The 15,628-nt window shown below is 50.7% G+C and overlaps 1 protein-coding gene across 1 annotated transcript; it reads right to left on the reverse strand.

Annotated features, from left to right (window-relative positions):
- Nucleotides 1-25: 25 nt before the first annotated feature.
- On the reverse strand, nucleotides 26-14,553 carry SIN3B (SIN3 transcription regulator family member B). The gene is made up of 19 exons (XM_066205538.1): nucleotides 14,444-14,553; nucleotides 13,709-13,815; nucleotides 12,796-12,949; nucleotides 11,439-11,702; nucleotides 10,904-11,047; nucleotides 10,573-10,695; nucleotides 10,011-10,100; nucleotides 9,649-9,767; nucleotides 8,811-9,018; nucleotides 8,051-8,167; nucleotides 7,459-7,697; nucleotides 6,798-6,981; nucleotides 5,988-6,582; nucleotides 5,353-5,522; nucleotides 4,348-4,521; nucleotides 3,966-4,058; nucleotides 3,584-3,678; nucleotides 2,969-3,173; nucleotides 26-2,592 (listed from the first exon to the last, which is right to left on the reverse strand). Exons 1-19 carry the CDS (start codon nucleotides 14,546-14,548, stop codon nucleotides 2,362-2,364), a joined length of 3,417 nt encoding a protein of 1,138 aa, XP_066061635.1. The 5' UTR covers nucleotides 14,549-14,553; the 3' UTR covers nucleotides 26-2,361.
- Between the last annotated feature and the right edge of the window lie 1,075 nt (nucleotides 14,554-15,628).

The following is a 15,628-nucleotide window of genomic DNA, read 5'->3' on the forward strand; positions in this document are numbered from 1 at the left end:
GAAACGTAAAACAGTGAGAGCTGCAGACTTTTAAAATCAATATTTTATTTTACTTGAATGTGCAAATAAATATAAAAAAAACTACATTCAAGGAGCTGGCAAAGCAATTACAAGCCCAAAAAGCAAAGATCCTTCAAACAAATGGAAGAACAAACTCTTGACTCAAGGTCGTGCAGATACACAGCTGAAACCCTCAGACATGAACAAGCCCCTCTCAAACCTGCCTGATATTCCCTTCACATCCCTTGCTACTCTCAGCTTCGAGACAACAGCACTGTAAAGAGCAAAAGTCTTGCTTAATCAGTTCAGATTATAAATTAAGGTTTACAAAATAAGGATGCTTAAAAATACCTGAAGTACACTTAGAATGGGTTGATGGAACAGGACGGTGCCCAGGGGTGCTGCCCACCTTGGTGCACCTGGAATCAAATGCATTTTAAGCCACAAGTTGCCACTTATTTTCTAGTAAACAGTTTTCTGTATCATAAAACAATAAAATTTGGCACAATTGTCATCTCCACTGGGAGACAGCAGAGAGGCGAGCAGGACTGAGGTGTGTTTTGGTGAGCTGGCTGGAAGGGAAAAGGGGACACTGTGCTTTGCACTGGGCTTGTCCCCCTGCTCCCCCCAGCCCTTGCAGAGCCACGTGGTCTCTTATCACTGCAATGAGGGCAGGGGAAGAACCTTCAGATCATTTCAGGAACCAAAGTTTAGCAGAGACCCAGACAAGGAGAGCACGGGTTCTTGATGAAAAGTCTCTGCTGGCAGTGGTTGTGCAAGTGGCCGTGAATGCCAGAGAGTGGCCTCCCTCCTTCCCTCCCACTGATTATTTTGCAAAAAAGACAAAGACTCGGGACAGTTTTCTATTAAACGTACCCCAAAGGCCAATTTTTCTACTGTCAAGTGAGACAATTGCGAAACCAAATGTCGTACAGTGGAAATAACCCAGGACAAATCCTACAGGCTGCTCCTTAGGTCTGGCAGAAATCATCACCTAAAAATCAAAGCCACAGAAAGTTTCAGGGTTGGAGGGCTATTGCCCCAAAAGCCAGGGAAAAGTTGGAAGCAAAGCTGAAAGGAGGCTGGGTATGCCCCAAAATGTTATGTTTGTAATACACTCCATGGACAGCGTGCTTGCCCTTGGCCCCTGAAAAACAGGAGTGAAGTCACAGTGGGGCTGCAGGACAGACACGAGTACATTTCCTTGATTTCTCACTGGATCAGGCCAGATGTAGTGTTCTGACTAATGATCTGCACTGATCAGGGCAGGCTGTGTCAGGTTTCATGGCAAAATAAAGCTTCAATAGCGGAAAAGCTCATCTAGGATGGCTGTGGGCTGGATCCCGCTCTGCTCCTCGCACATTTCCCCGTGTCCCTGCAAACGCAGCGCTTGTGCTGCCCCAGCAGAAACAGGAGAGTCCGTGGGCCGGAGCTGAGCTCGCAGCGATGCTCCGGGAGCTCCATCTGCCGATGTCCCCGATGCGCTGCAGCCCCGCGGAGCGCCGGCGGCCGGGCACGCACAGCGAAACGCCGGGAAACGCCCAGCTCCGAGCTGCCCACCGACATGCAAAACACAAAACCCAAACACCAGGCCAGACCTCGCAATGGACATTCCTCCCCGTGGATATTCTGGAAGGCAGAGTCTGCAGCAGGTCCTCAGCTCCCAAAGCAGTGCCGGTGGCTGGGGGATCTCGAGCTGGGCATCGCTCCTGTCCCAGCACCACAGCTCAGGGTTCTTCCCCTCGGTTCATGCTCCAGAACACTCAGCTGATGAGGGAGCGTCAGGGCCTTGAGTGCTGGCCATCCCCGTGTCAGTTTTGGCATTTTTCTCACCAGAGCACCAGGAACAAGAGTCATTTGTTGCCTTGTTGGCTCACAGGGATAACGAAGCTCCCCTGTGCCAGGGGCTCTCAGCCCTGCTGGCACTCCCAGGGTACAGTGAAGAGTTCTGCAGGCTCCAAGGTATCACAAAGTCAGGAAGATGGGGAATATTAAACCCTTCGAAGTGGAAGCAGCTGCCAGCATCTGCTCAAACACCAGCCCAGCTCCACCTCTCCAACAAAGCCACTGGTGGTAGTTCACTCCCTCACTGAGCTGGCCAGCAGTGGCCTAGAGCCAGGAAACTACTAAAAAGTGTGTGGCAATGCCAAGAGCTCCCTTCCCATAAAAGCTTTCACAAGTCTCTTCATGATGGCTGGAGGATTACACTGCAAGGAGACGAGTCTATGCCATATGGAAAATACATGATAATCCAAAGTAAAATGCTGTTTGGATAAATATCATTAATACATACATTGCATTCCCACCACTATTCTCATAGTAAATGTGCTTCACCAGCAAAGCTCTGCCTCGTCTGGGTGCTCAGGGTGAAGCAGGACGGCGGCTGTACTGGACTCTGTATCTGTTCACTGGCACCCCGTGGACATTCACTGTCTCACAGGTGGTTTTGCAGGGCACCATCTCCTCGTCCTCATCCCCCATCAGCCAGTCTTGAACCACATCCACGGCCTCCATGGACACGTTCTCCTCCAGCCACCGGTTGTGCCACTCCTCGAACTGCTGGTGGTGCTTCAGCAGCACCACGGGCTGGACCTGGGAGCAGGGCAGTAAAGATCACTGAGAGGTTCCTGGGGGAAAAGCCAAAGCCCTCAGCTCTACCTGAGGCGTGCAACGCTTTGGGAACAACACCAACGGAAACAGGAAACCACAGACCTGCGTTTAACCACCCCTATTTCCTAATGTCTGCCACTCCCACTTCAAATTTGCATGTAAAGAAAAGGCTGCTAAACTAATCCAAAGTACAGAGCATTTACCAGCTCTCCTCCATGTTACACTCAACACAGAGCAGTAACTTTTGGGTGTAGCTTGCAGGAATCCAGCCACAAGAATTACTGGTACCTGTGTTTTGGCTCCCACCCCCAAGCTCTGCTACCGCCTGGGCTGCAGAGGGAGCAGAAGGGCGATGTACCTGCTTGGCTCTGCAGAGAGCTCCCCTCCTGTACATGTAATCCTCGGAGTTCATGATGAACATCATCTTGTGGGTGTTGAGCTTGAAGCGACAGTCGACGTTGCAGGCGCTCTCCACCCCGATCAGCCGCTTCCAGGAGCTCTTGACCTCGCTGCGCAGGGCCCTCACCTGCTTGCACTGCCACTTGCGAAACTTCTTCAGGTTCCTGGGGCAAAACAAGGATGACAAAGCATGTCTCACACCTGGTGAACTGCTCTCCTCAGCTGACAGGGCTCACAGCACAAGTATGGAACTTGTATTTTGCACGTTTGGTTTTTCAGGCTCTCTCCGGGATCTTCCTCCGTATCCTCTGACAAAATATTTAGGGAAATGGGAACAAAGTAGACCCAGAATCCCATCCAGAATCCCTCCTGCTCCATTCCATGAACAAACCTCAGTGCAGTGGTCATAAATTTCTCTTCCAGCATTCCTGTGCAGGTCACTGGCCTGGAGCAGCCCCTCCATGGTGAGTGCATTTCCCCAGGGCCAGCACATCACCCAAACCCACTGGCACAAGGGCAGGGAGGAGGCGGCAGCAGCTGCTGCAGGTGTGGCTCAGGGCAGGGAGCAGCTCACCTTTGCAGAAAGACTGGTTTCAGGAGGAAGCCATCGTTCTGATTGTTGGGAGCTCCTTCCACCCCAACGTACTGCTCCATGTAGTTGGCCAGGTGCTACACAAGGGAGACCAGTTCCAGTGAGATTTCACTTCATCAGGACAAACATCACTGCAAAGAACCTGTTTATTTCCAAGCTGTTTATTCTGAGGCTGATTTATGTTGAAACTCTTTTGCTAATGCACCTTTTCTGTCAATGGCCACAGCCCCACTTGTCATCTGCCCACCTCCCAGGCAAACTCATCCTCCTGGCAAAGCCTCACAGTTTGGAAGAAGAAAGCAGGGAAAGCATTCTTAGACATCTGTTTTGTGGCACACAGACTCTATGGTCACTGTGGTATTACCTGGACCTCCACAGGATCTTCTGTCTGGGTTTCTTCTGTATCCAGCAGCTCAATGGTCATGATCACCTGTCCTTTCCTCTGGAGAAACATGACCTGTGATAAAGTTACAGAAAACATTTGCCACAAGGGTTCACAATAAAAAGCTGCATACTCACAAATCATTTGGACAACAAATAGAAGCTAGGAGAGAAGCAGCAGGGCGTCTCAGTGAGCCACAATGTCCCCTCACTGCCCGTGCTCTGATTTTGGTACCTTCTCTCCATACTGCTCACATTCTCACCTTGGAGCTTCCAAACCCACTTCTCCCAGGTGAAGCACCACTTGGGAGATTTTCTGAAGTTTTTCAGTGACTTTGTGAAGTTCCCTGGCAGCAAAGTCTTACCTTGAAGCAGTTCTCATCTGCCATGCACCGTTCAGCCTTCCACTGGTAGCTGGTTTCCTTTGCTGCCCGGACACAGCGGGATGACAAATTACCCCCAGCAGCTCCTCGCTTCCTCTCGTTCAGGTACAGCTCAACCACCTTCAGGCAGATGTCATCGCTCACTAGATGGTGAAGCTTCCATTAAAAAAGGGGGAATTCAGTCAGCAAGCCTGGGCCAGTTAACTCCAGTGTGTCATGAAAAGAGTATAAAACTCAGCACAGCATCACACCCAGCTGAAGCAGCAAACTCCAGAGACTCTTTTTCATGACTATGCAATAAAAGGAACAGAGGAGAGTGAAGGGCTGATGTGCCTTAACTAGAAAACTACATCTGGAAGACAGATTTCAGTAAGAAGGACCAGACATTTTTTGTGTTGCATTAGATGTATTTTGAGTGTGGTGAAGTTTTGAAAAGACTAGAACTCAAATAACGCTGGGAAAGGTCAGAAAGAGTAAATCCCCCTAAGGTGGTCCCTGTATGGAAGCTGAATTCTCTCACTAAATTTCTGCTGGAGCATTTCCCTGTCAGAAGTAACTTTAGTCTGAATTTGCTGCCAGCTCAGTGCCCTGCTGCTCTGCAGGGCACTGGGAGAAGCCTGGCTGTGTGTGAGGGGTGCAGAGCATCCCTTTGGAGAAGCCTGGCTGTGTGTGAGGGGTGCAGAGCAGCCCTTTGGAGAAGCCTGGCTGTGTGTGAGGGGGGATGAGCATCCCTTTGGAGAAGCCTGGCTGTGTGTGAGGGGGGCAGAGCAGCCCTTTGGAGAAGCCTGGCTGTGTGTGAGGGAGGATGAGCATCCCTTTGGAGACGCCTGGCTGTGTGTGAGGGAGGATGAGCATCCCTTTGGAGACGCCTGGCTGTGTGTGAGGGGGGATGAGCAGCCCTTTGGAGAAGCCTGGCTGTGTGTGAGGGGGGATGAGCATCCCTTTGGAGAAGCCTGGCTGTGTGAGCAGCCCCAGGCCAGCCCTCACCTGGCGCACGATGTTCTGCACCAGCTTGTCCATGGTGAAGCCGATGTAGGCGTGGATGGTGAACATCTCCCGCAGTGTGTCCTCGTACTGTGTGGGGTCGATGTTCCCGTCCAGCAGGCTCCTCACCATGTCCAGGAAGGCTGGGTAGTACTCCTCCAGCTCCACCTCACCTGGCATGGGGAAAGTGAATTCGTTTCACACGCGGAATAGGCAGAGTGAAGTCAAGCAGTGCAAGAGGCAGCACTGCTCAAGGACCACAACATTTGGTGTGGAGAATGTCCTTGCAGGCAAGTTCCCTGCCAGGTGCCCTGACAGGCTGGGACAGTTTCCCTCAAACACTTCCAGGACTGCCCTGGGCAATAACCATTTCTTTGTGGGGCTGTTTGCATTGTAAATCAAAGTAACAGACTCCTACAATGAGGCACCTGAGCACAGTGGGCTGGCAGGAAGTCTCTGTCAAGCAGCCTGTGACACACTCACTGAAGGAGCTGTGTCCACAACTCACCAATACAGCAGAGGATTGCACCTCCACACCCCTCACAGAGCTGCCTGCTGGCCCCAGTGACTCAGACATACACAATGGAGCACCGGCACCCAGGGCATTAAGAGTGAACTAAGCCCTGCATTATTCTTACTTGGTTGCTTCAGTCTTAGCTCCATGGCTGGATCGTTGGTTTTTTCTTTCCTCCCTTCACAGAGGAGCTTCTCTCTCTCTTTCTCAGTCCGATATTCCAGAAGCTGCTTCTGGGCCTGGCGATAAATCTTTAGGAGCCTGGAGCACAGAGTCTGGTGAAGGCGCAGGAAGAAATACCAATTGTTATTGACAAAGAAGAGGCTGTAAACATCATCCAGAGTATTGTGGGGCTCAGCAGCTGTAACATCACAGAAGGTTGCTTTGGTCTCCAAAGGACTGCTTGGAGGCCCAGGCACGTGTTTTTTCCGCAGGTCAGGAGTATCCAGGTTCTGCCCCTGGTGGTTTTCTCTGTCCTCATCTGTTGATTCCTCAGAAATGTTGTGTTCAGGTGGCTGAGAGAAGAACAGCTCAGGTATGAAGTGATGCACAATCTGCCTGATGGTTGCCTGATCCTCCTTTTGGATGGTGGGCTGCCTCTTCACGTAATAGCTGATAAGAGATGCTGCATCTTCCAAAATCTGCTTGTCTTCATAGATGAAGATAAGATGAGGCTCATTCGTGGATGAACTCCTCCCCTCTGAATGCTGCTCCTGATGCTGTAATCAAGAGACAAACAAATAAAGATCTTCCCAATCCACGCTCAAGAGCCATCCCTGCCGGGAGGACTAAGCCAGTATTAACACTGTACTTGGGACAGCTGTTTTTGACCCAATTTCCAACCATTTCCACACGATCCCAGGTGCTGTGGACACATCTGGGTCACACTACCAAGGGAGGGAATGGAGGAAGAGTCACTCCATGTCATACACACCTCGTCATAGACACTCTCAATTTCATTCAGCAAGCTCTTGGAGCGCAGAGCTTTGGTGTCATTCTGCTTGAAGTTGACGGCCTGGTGGTCCAGGGATTTCAAATAGGCCTTCTCATACTGCTCCCTCCAAATCTTGTTGAAGCCCTGCTGGGCCTCCCTCCATTCTTCCTCTTTTGCTTTCAATCTGCATAAATGAACAGTCTACGTCAGTTCAGACAGACAGGCACAGAAACACACCCAAAACATTTTAATGTAGCCAACTGTGGTGCAGCAAGAAGTTTTCAGTGGAAAACTGGAACTGATTCCTGGAAGCAATAAATAAATTTGAGAAAGCACCACCAGTGATGATGAGTTGAAACAACACCTACAGAATCACAAAACCATTTAGGCTGAAAAAGATCTGAGATCATCAAGTCCAAACTTGACCAATCACTGCTTTGTCAACCAGACCAGAGCACCAAGTGCCATGTCCAGCTGGGATGGGGACTCCACCACCTCCCTGGGCACCCCGTTCCAATGTTTAGCAACCCCTTCTGTGAAGAAATTCCCCCTGATGTCCAACCAGAACTTCCAGCAGCGCAGCCTGAGGCTATGTCCTCTCATTCTGTTGCTTAAAAATCCTTTTCCAGCTTCTTAAAGAACACAGCACAATGGGAATTACCTCTTAAGAACCACAGGGACAGCAGTAACTGGGTTTTTCTTCAGACTCTCGATGATCTCCGGTGCTTTGTCCCCATAGATGCGATAGATGGCCCGGCGCTGGATCACTTCTGAGGTTCCTCCCAAACAATCATCCAGGCGAAACTTCTCCTGGTCCTCCTGCGTCAGGCGGGACAGTTTCTTCTGCACGCTCTCCAGCACACGGATTGTGGCTAAATTGGTCTCCAGGACAACATCCAGCTGTTGAGAGGTCCCAGAAAACAGTGTTCAGAACAGGCAGAGCAGGAACACGGAGAGCAGCAGCAGCTCAGGTTTGTGGAAAGTGTTCCAGCCCCACAGGGTGGAGCCAGGAAGCAGCAGGAAGGTTTTTACTGGAAAGCAGACCTCTGCCAGTTCTCCCAAAAGTCACACGCAATTTAGAACTGGACTCATGCCTAGGAAGAACTATTAGACTCCAAGCACAACACACCAAACTCCATCTCAAACCAACAACCACCAACAGAACTTTCAGGAACTGGCCACTAATTAATTCAGCAAAATCCCGAGGTTCTGCTTTCGGAGGGAGCAGAAAGGGAGCTGAGCAGCAGAGGTACCTCAAAGCGCTCGTCCTCGCAGCGGTGCAGCTGCTCCTCATATGGAGTCTTCTTGGAGCTGACAAAAGTGGAGTCTTCAGACCAGGATGGAAAGGAAACCCAAGTATCATTTAACACCTGAAACAGTGCAGAGATGTGACATTGAGCAGGGCCTCGTGAGCCCAGAGCTGTTCTCATGGGGTTTTCTCTCTTGTCTTTTTGCATAGCTCTTCCCTGAGGTTCTGTAGGACATTCCAGACCTACATTCCAGAACTAATTCCCAGGTCACTGCTCCCCACAGATTTAAGGTCTGTGTGGAACTGTCAGGGCCCTGCTCAGAACACTCAGTAACACCTTCCCTGTCACCTCACAAACAGAGATCACTCTGCAGTGATCTGCAGCTGTAAATAAAGGAGACGGAGCTCCCCACAACAGTGGGAATGGTGCTTCAGGCACTGCCTCACAGGGCTCTTCCGGGGAAAAAATTGTTCCTAAAGGCCATACTGGCCTACTGCTAGAAAATTAATTCCAGGATATTTAATATTCTTTTCTGTCTATAGGAACACATCAGTGTCTGCACACAAACTCAAAAGGTATTAGAGATGTGATTTGAGACTGGTTTAGATAAAATTAGTGAAATGTAGGTATTATTTCAATAAACTGGCTGAATAAATTGAATTAGCCCTGAAAAGGGGACTCCACACGCAGCAGCTGTGGCACGAACTGCCCCACTCCGATTTTTATGTGTGTTCAGGGACTGAACAGCCTGATCCCAGAGTACCTCCTTGCAAATGGCTGTTCTCCCACTGCACTTTGGCTGCTGGTAGGTTTTTGGGAGAGCCCTGTAACTGGATCCGATGCGTTTGCAGGAAGCGTAATCGATTTCCCGGCTCATTCCATCCCCGGAGCGGTCACTCAGCGGAGAAGCAAAGGAAAGCTCCTTCACCCCAAGGAAGGACTTGAACTGTGCAAAGAGTTCTGGGAATTTCCTTCAAAAAGACAAGTATCTTGTTATTTTGCTGTGACAGCTTTAGGGTGGTTAATGCATGTCATAAAAGGGAGGCAGAAATATCTAAACAAACTCAGCATTGCAGGGAGAAATCTTTCACCAACATTTCACCTCTGTTATCGTTCTCTCTGAATTGCTTTAGGGGTTGTTGTTTTTTTTTTTTTTTTACTTAAGGTAGGAGAATGACACAAACACTCTCCTTAAGTGCCTGAGGAGAAACTGATCCTTGCCATTTGACTCTCCCTCTTCTGCTGGAAGCCAAACAGCTCAGGAGGCTCACGGCAGAGCTGGAGCTATTTATCCTTCTCACAGCCCTGTTCTCAGATTTCATGTTTATACCTTTATACACTTTGAGATGTTGAACCAGGAGTGTGAACAGACAGGAAAATGTCTTCCTCACAATACTCGTTAAGAGCTGTATAGATAAACTTAAAGGTTCAGATTTTATTACTCCTCATTTTGGATTAACCTTCAATATCCTGCGTGCTGCCCAGGAGATATTTCTAAGTTAAATCCCAAACTTCTGTAACAAAGTTCACAATGTGCCAAAAAAATAACAGAGTAGGACCTACAAAGTACCACAGGGTAGGGAGGTAAGTTAGTAACTTACCCTAAAAAGGGTGTAACAAGCTGGAGCAACTCAGAGCCAGAGACCAGCTCCTGGTTGAAGAGAGCAATGCAACGGAGAAAATTTTCATAGACCTCCTGACTCTTGAGCACCCTGCGAACCTGCAGCAGTTTGGAGAGATGATCACAGCACCTGAATGCCACTTGTATTTAGAAAATTATTCATTATCAGTCTATTAATCTTCCAAACCCACCTATTTTAACTTTTCTTGGTCTTTCTCTACCACTTGAAAAATCAGGGAATGTCTTAAGGGCTGACACACAAATTGTACAGAAAACCAATTAACAACCACGTAAAAGGCTGAAGGTAAGTCCAGGGAATGTGAGGAAAGGACAAATACTGACCTTGTCAAAGAAGGAAAACTCCTGCAGGGTCCCGTATTTCCCCACTGTCGCGACTGACAGATCTTTGGTACCTCGCAGCTTCATTTTCTTCTGTTAAAAGAACAAGCAGTTATATTTAAAATGTTGTGACTCAAATGCCATCAAATTCCACTCTGTTGACACAGAACAGCTCCCTGCAAAGGCTGAGACCCTGTATTTCCCCAGCAGTGATCTGGCATTGCTGTGTCACGTCCTCACAGCAATCGCTGTCAAATGTCTCCCAGCTAAGAAGAAACAACAAAAAAAGAGAATCACTTGAGATTCTGCATAAAAGCAATAAATTATCCCTTTCCAGGGCCAATACTTAGTACAGAAGGTTTAATATTTAGTATCAAACATGTCACCACACACATTTGAGCATGCGTTAAAAATTCCCCTTTTCTATGTCAATTAAAATAACTCGAAATTTTGTTTCTCATACACCTACATACATCAAAGACACTACTCATTACACCTTTATCACAGCAATTACTAAGCACAAGTAATATGAGGTTATTCTAAATTTTTACTGGCTGAAAGATACCTTTGCTGGGCCAGAAACAGGACGCAGCAGCAGCGGCCTGGATCGCTTCTTGCTGTGCTCCAGATTCTTCTCATGCTCAGTTTTCTGGACACTGTTCACTTCACATGGTCCATTTCCTGTGAACTGAAGTAAACAAATAATGATTTCAACATTCTCCTCTCAAATAAAGAATCCTAACAGGACACAGAGCCTGTGGTTAAGTCACCTGTTCTGAGAAAATCCAAACAATGAAGAGGAGCAATGGTCATTACTGGCTGTATGATTTTCCATGTTTTGCATGTTCTACATGCAGACAGAGCATTCAATATCCTGCCCTGCTCTCAGCACGTACCAAAGACCTTTTTGCCTCTGGGAGGAACTGTCCAAACTCGGAGAGCAGATCCTCCTGTCCCCGGAACAGGTTGGCCACTTCAGTGAACACTTCCTCCTCTGACATGCCCCGGAAGGGTCTGCCCTTGGTGTTCAGCTGCTCTTTCTGAAAAGATACACAAAGATGTTCAACAGAGTCAAAAGGTACCTCACTCTGCGAGAAAACTCATCCTGAGCCAGAAAAACCAATGCCATAGAATTTGAAAGGACTCTGAGCCAGCCCCAGGTTCTTACAGGGCCTCTTTGCACACACAGGATCACAAAATCAACTGAAGGCGAGTAAAGACAGGTCTGGCTACAACCTCTTTACACCCCGCAAAGTTCCACAATTTTCACACCTTTTGTCATTTCCTGTGAACATCTACAGGGCAGCTGTTGAATAAGCACAAGTCTTGGGAGCTCTAAGCCTGTTCAACAGGCAGAGATTAAATTTAACAACCGCAACTCCAACAGCTCCACTTCCAACCCACCAGCTCTTCCATGAATGACTTTTTTACCTGGTAAGTGTGAAGGATTTCTAGAAAGGATCTGTAAATCTCTGGATGGTCAAGGAAACGTGTTTTGATCTTATTCACATAACTGATGGCATTATTGAACTCCACGGAATCAGATTCCAAGGGAATTTGGGATTTATCTTCTTTGTAGGGAAGCTGCTGCCGTAACTCCTCGGAGCAGTCGCTGTGGTTGTGGGAGTTCTCCTGGGAGTAGTGCAGGACCAGCCCGCTGCCAGGGAGCGCGCTGGGAACGGGCTCTGGGGGCACCTGGGGGCACAGGACACACGAGATGTGTTGGAAAAGGATCAGGGACCAGCTCAACAACAACCCAGCAGCAGGGCTGGCAACGTTCTCCAGCTAAAAAATACTGTCACGTGAAGAAGGAAGAAAAAGTATTTCAGTCACCACTCGATTTCCCTACCTGGTTTATTAGCTCCATCAGTTAAAATAATCCCCAAAGATCTCTCTGGTGTAGGAACCACCTGACTTGTGGCTGTCACAGCCTTACTGGCCTCACCTGAGAGGCTGCAGCAAACACTTCCCACTGCAGGTTCTGCTACCACTGGTTATTGCAGAGGAACTGCCAGTTTTAAGGGGCATATTAAGCGTAAGGCCCTTACAAGTGTTAATTCATAAGCAAAACAGAGATGTGAGGGAGCTGAGATTTAAAAGGTAGTTCCTACTGCTAACTGGACGGAGTTAAACCACAAGTTTATCAGCAGAATTCAGTTTATGGCTCTATTTCAGCTCCACAACCACACAATAACAAAAAAAAAAAAAAGGAGGGGCAACATCCATCTGTATCCCAGCAAGTGTTTTGCACACCACCAGTACCTGACAGGGATTCCATGATCTTAAAGACTTAACATAAACAATTCAATGATTTCACAGTTCTTTTGCCAGTTGCCTAGACAAGTTTCCTGGTTTCTCAGTGGAACACTGAAGTGCAATTCTTCCAGGATCACCCCTTGAAATTTGCCACTGCCCACAACCCATACTGGGAACCCATTTAACAATGTCAGGCCAATTACAGTTTCAGTTTCCAAACATGACTGAAATATTTGGTGTTCAAGTGGAGTTTCCATGAAACCATCATTCCTGTGTAAGTCAAACTACCTGGTTTGAGAATAAATCAGGGTTGGAACTAGCTGGTCTTTAAGGTCCCTTCCAACCCAAAGCACTCTAGGAGTCTTTGAATAAACATTTAAATTTATATAACACCCACCATCACAGGCTTTGAAAACCACCTAAAAACATCAGCAATGTGCACTAGTCATAAATCTCCACAGCCTAAACCGTGCAGACATGTCCAGTGACACATGGAACAGTTTATTTACAATATAAGAGCTCTGTGACCTACCTGACTATTCAAAGGTGACTGTATACTTAACTTCCCATTCTTTGGAATTTCTATCCTGTAGCCCAGAGGAAGAAATGCATTGAATCCTACAATGAGGTCGGGATGCTCGTGGAAAAGCTGAGAAACACGTCGGATGACTCCAGGTGTGTCAATGCTAAAATGGAGAGGGGTTTGTTACTTTCATCCAAATCAGAAACACAAGTTAAGCCCAGAAAACACCAGAGAAATGTGAGTATGTGGTAACTTATGGATGCAATTCTTTAAAAAAAAAATAAAAAATTAGCCCAATTAGAGGGGATGACCACTGCAGCTTCACCCTGGGAATGTTAACCATGGAGAGGAGAGATGAGCTGCCGATTGGCAAAGGGGCAGGACAGCCAGGGCTGGCAGGCCTCAGGTTCTGCTCAAGCTGCTTCACTTATTTCCAAGATCTGCGTTTCAGAGTGGAAAGTAAAAGCAGATTTGCCTTCTCCGGTGGATTTCACCTCTGGAGAATTATGGGATGGGCAGAAATACTCCAACTTCACATGACTGCACCACTGGGGGACAGGGCAGTGAGTGTGCAGAGGGGGAATGATGGGTTGAAGACTGAGGGGTTCTGCACAGACAGAGAGACTCCACAAAGGCTGAGAGCTGAGGGAACAGCTGGAGCTGTGCCAGGCCTTGGGATGGAGCTCAGGGAAAGGTTCTTTCCCCCGAGGCTGCTGGGGCACTGCCCAGGCTCCCCAGGGAATGGTCCAGCCCCGAGGCTGCCAGAGCTCCAGGAGCTCTCAGGGATGCTCAGGTGTCTGTGCAGGGTCAGGGGCTGCACTGATGATCCCTGAGGGTCCCTCCCAGCTCAGGATATTCTGAGATTCTGTGAAAGGCTGAGGAGCTCCCCAGAACACCCTGGGGTGCAGGACCTGGGCTTTACCTCTGGCTCTTGAACTCCTTCATGATCTCCAGGAAGCCGTTGTAGGTGGCAGGGTCACTGCCAAAGCGGATCTTCACCTGGTCCAGGTAGGAAAGCGCATCCTCCACCTGTCGGGGAGAACACGGTGAGGCCCAGGCAGGGGGAACATGCCCTGGAGCCCCCCACGGCCCCAGAATTGGGGCGGGAGCACCTCAAGACACTGTAGGGGGCGGGAACCGGCCCCGGGGGAGCCCCGCAGCACCGGGGAAGGGCACTCGGTACCGGGCACCGGGGGAGGGGCAGGCCCCGGTGGGCTGCCCGTGCTGGACGGTGTCAAGGCACGGAGGGGGGCACGGTACCGGGGAGCCGGGAACAGGTCCCTGGGGAGAATGACCGCGGTACCAGAGAGGAACAGCAGGGCCGGGGAGAGGGGCACGGCCCAGGGGAGGGGGGAACAGCCCCGGGGAGCCCTCACGGTACTGGGGGAACAGGACGCGGCCCCAGGGGACCCCACGGAACCAGAAGAGGAGGGCAGGGAAACCCCCGGCGCGAGGGGGACAAGCCCCCAGGACACCCTCCAATACCGGTGGGTGAGGGACAAGCCTCGGGGGGCGAGTTCGGCACCGCGACCGGGACAGGGCAGGTCACGGCGGGGGCGGGCGGGGCCGTCCCGGGGGGGCGAGGAGCGGCCCTTGGCGGGGGTGGGGAGGGTGGGGAAGGGGCGATCGCGGCCGCCGGGGCGGCCCCCACACTCACGTGGACCGGCAGCTTCTCGTGCGGCGCGGCCCGGCCGCCGCCGCCGCCCCAGCGAGGGGCGCTGCCCCCGCCAGCCCCGCGGCCGCCGCCGCCCCCCGCCGCCATGTTGGAATCGGGCGGGCGCGCGCGGCCCCGGCGGCGGCGCGCGACCGCTGCGTCAGCGCGCACGGCTCAGGCCACGCCCCCGACAAGGCCCGCCCCCTCCGCGCATCCGTTCTCTGATTGGCCACGCCCCTGGATAGGCCACGCCTCTGTACCGCCCGTACAGACTGGTCACGCCCTTTTTTCCTCACCAGGACACGCCCCCCGCGCCGCTTCCGGCCGTTCGAGCGCCGCGGCGGGAGCGGCGCCTCAGGGAGCGCCTGAGGGAGAGCCGGGGCCGCGGCGGGGCTGAGGGGGAGCAGCGCCCGCGGGGCCCGAGCTGCGGGAGCCCAGGGGGGCTGCGGGAGCCCACGGAGGCTGGAGGAGCCGGCGGCTGACAACTGGAACTGCCGGGGTTGGAGGAACAGCGTCGGGTGCTGCGGAGCTGAGGGAGCCGAGGGGTGTTGGAGAGGTTCGGACGGGGCTGGAGGAGCCCAGCGGTGCCTGGGGAAGCCCGGGAGGGCTGGTGAGGCCTGAGGGGAGCTTGAGGAACGACCCTGGGGAAGGCCCAGGGGTTGGAAGAGCCATGGGGGGCCCTTCGCTGGTGGGCACTGAGCTCAGGGGTAACTCTGGGGTAGCAGCATGAATAATAAATACGCCACTTCCCCCAGCGGTCTCAGGCAATTTGAACTCATTATACCCAGTTACATGAAGAGCAAGGAGGAGAGCGGGAGGGAAAATTAGCCGCGTGGCTTGTTTTTCCTTAGAGCATTACCGATGATTTGCATAACAGAAACATGCAGGAGCCTTTCTTGCTTTACCTTTAAACTTGCTGATGGTATTTGAGCCCGGAATAGTTTTCGCTGTGTTGTGCTGGGATATTCCAGCTGTTTGCAGCGTCCAGGCAGGATGCTCACAACACTGCCTCTGAATTTGATATTCCATCCCCTGTTTTGATACTTGCACAAACTGCTGCCCTGTGACCCGTTTCCTTTCTGACAACACGAAGGATGCCACAGGCCTGTTTAATACAGGAAGGATTAAATTAATACAGGCTTTCACAGTTACTCACTGCTTTCAACATCCCAGACAGCGATGGATTGA

Source organism: Chamaea fasciata, unplaced genomic scaffold, assembly GCF_029207755.1.
Source record: "Chamaea fasciata isolate MVZ Bird 193981 ecotype frontalis unplaced genomic scaffold, bChaFas1.0.hap1 SCAF_28, whole genome shotgun sequence".
NCBI lineage: Eukaryota > Metazoa > Chordata > Aves > Passeriformes > Sylviidae > Chamaea > Chamaea fasciata.

Bases quoted from the DNA above. Each gene is read 5' to 3' on its own strand.
- SIN3B (XM_066205538.1), bottom strand. From the start codon at position 14,548: ATGGCGGCGGGGGGCGGCGGCGGCCGCGGGGCTGGCGGGGGCAGCGCC. The intron at 6,583-6,797 runs GTGTGTATGACA...TCTTGATTACAG, and splicing joins TTGAGAGTGTCTATGACGAG to CATCAGGAGCAGCATTCAGA. The intron at 4,059-4,347 runs GTAAGACTTTGC...ACTTTATCACAG, and splicing joins CAGATGAGAACTGCTTCAAG to GTCATGTTTCTCCAGAGGAA.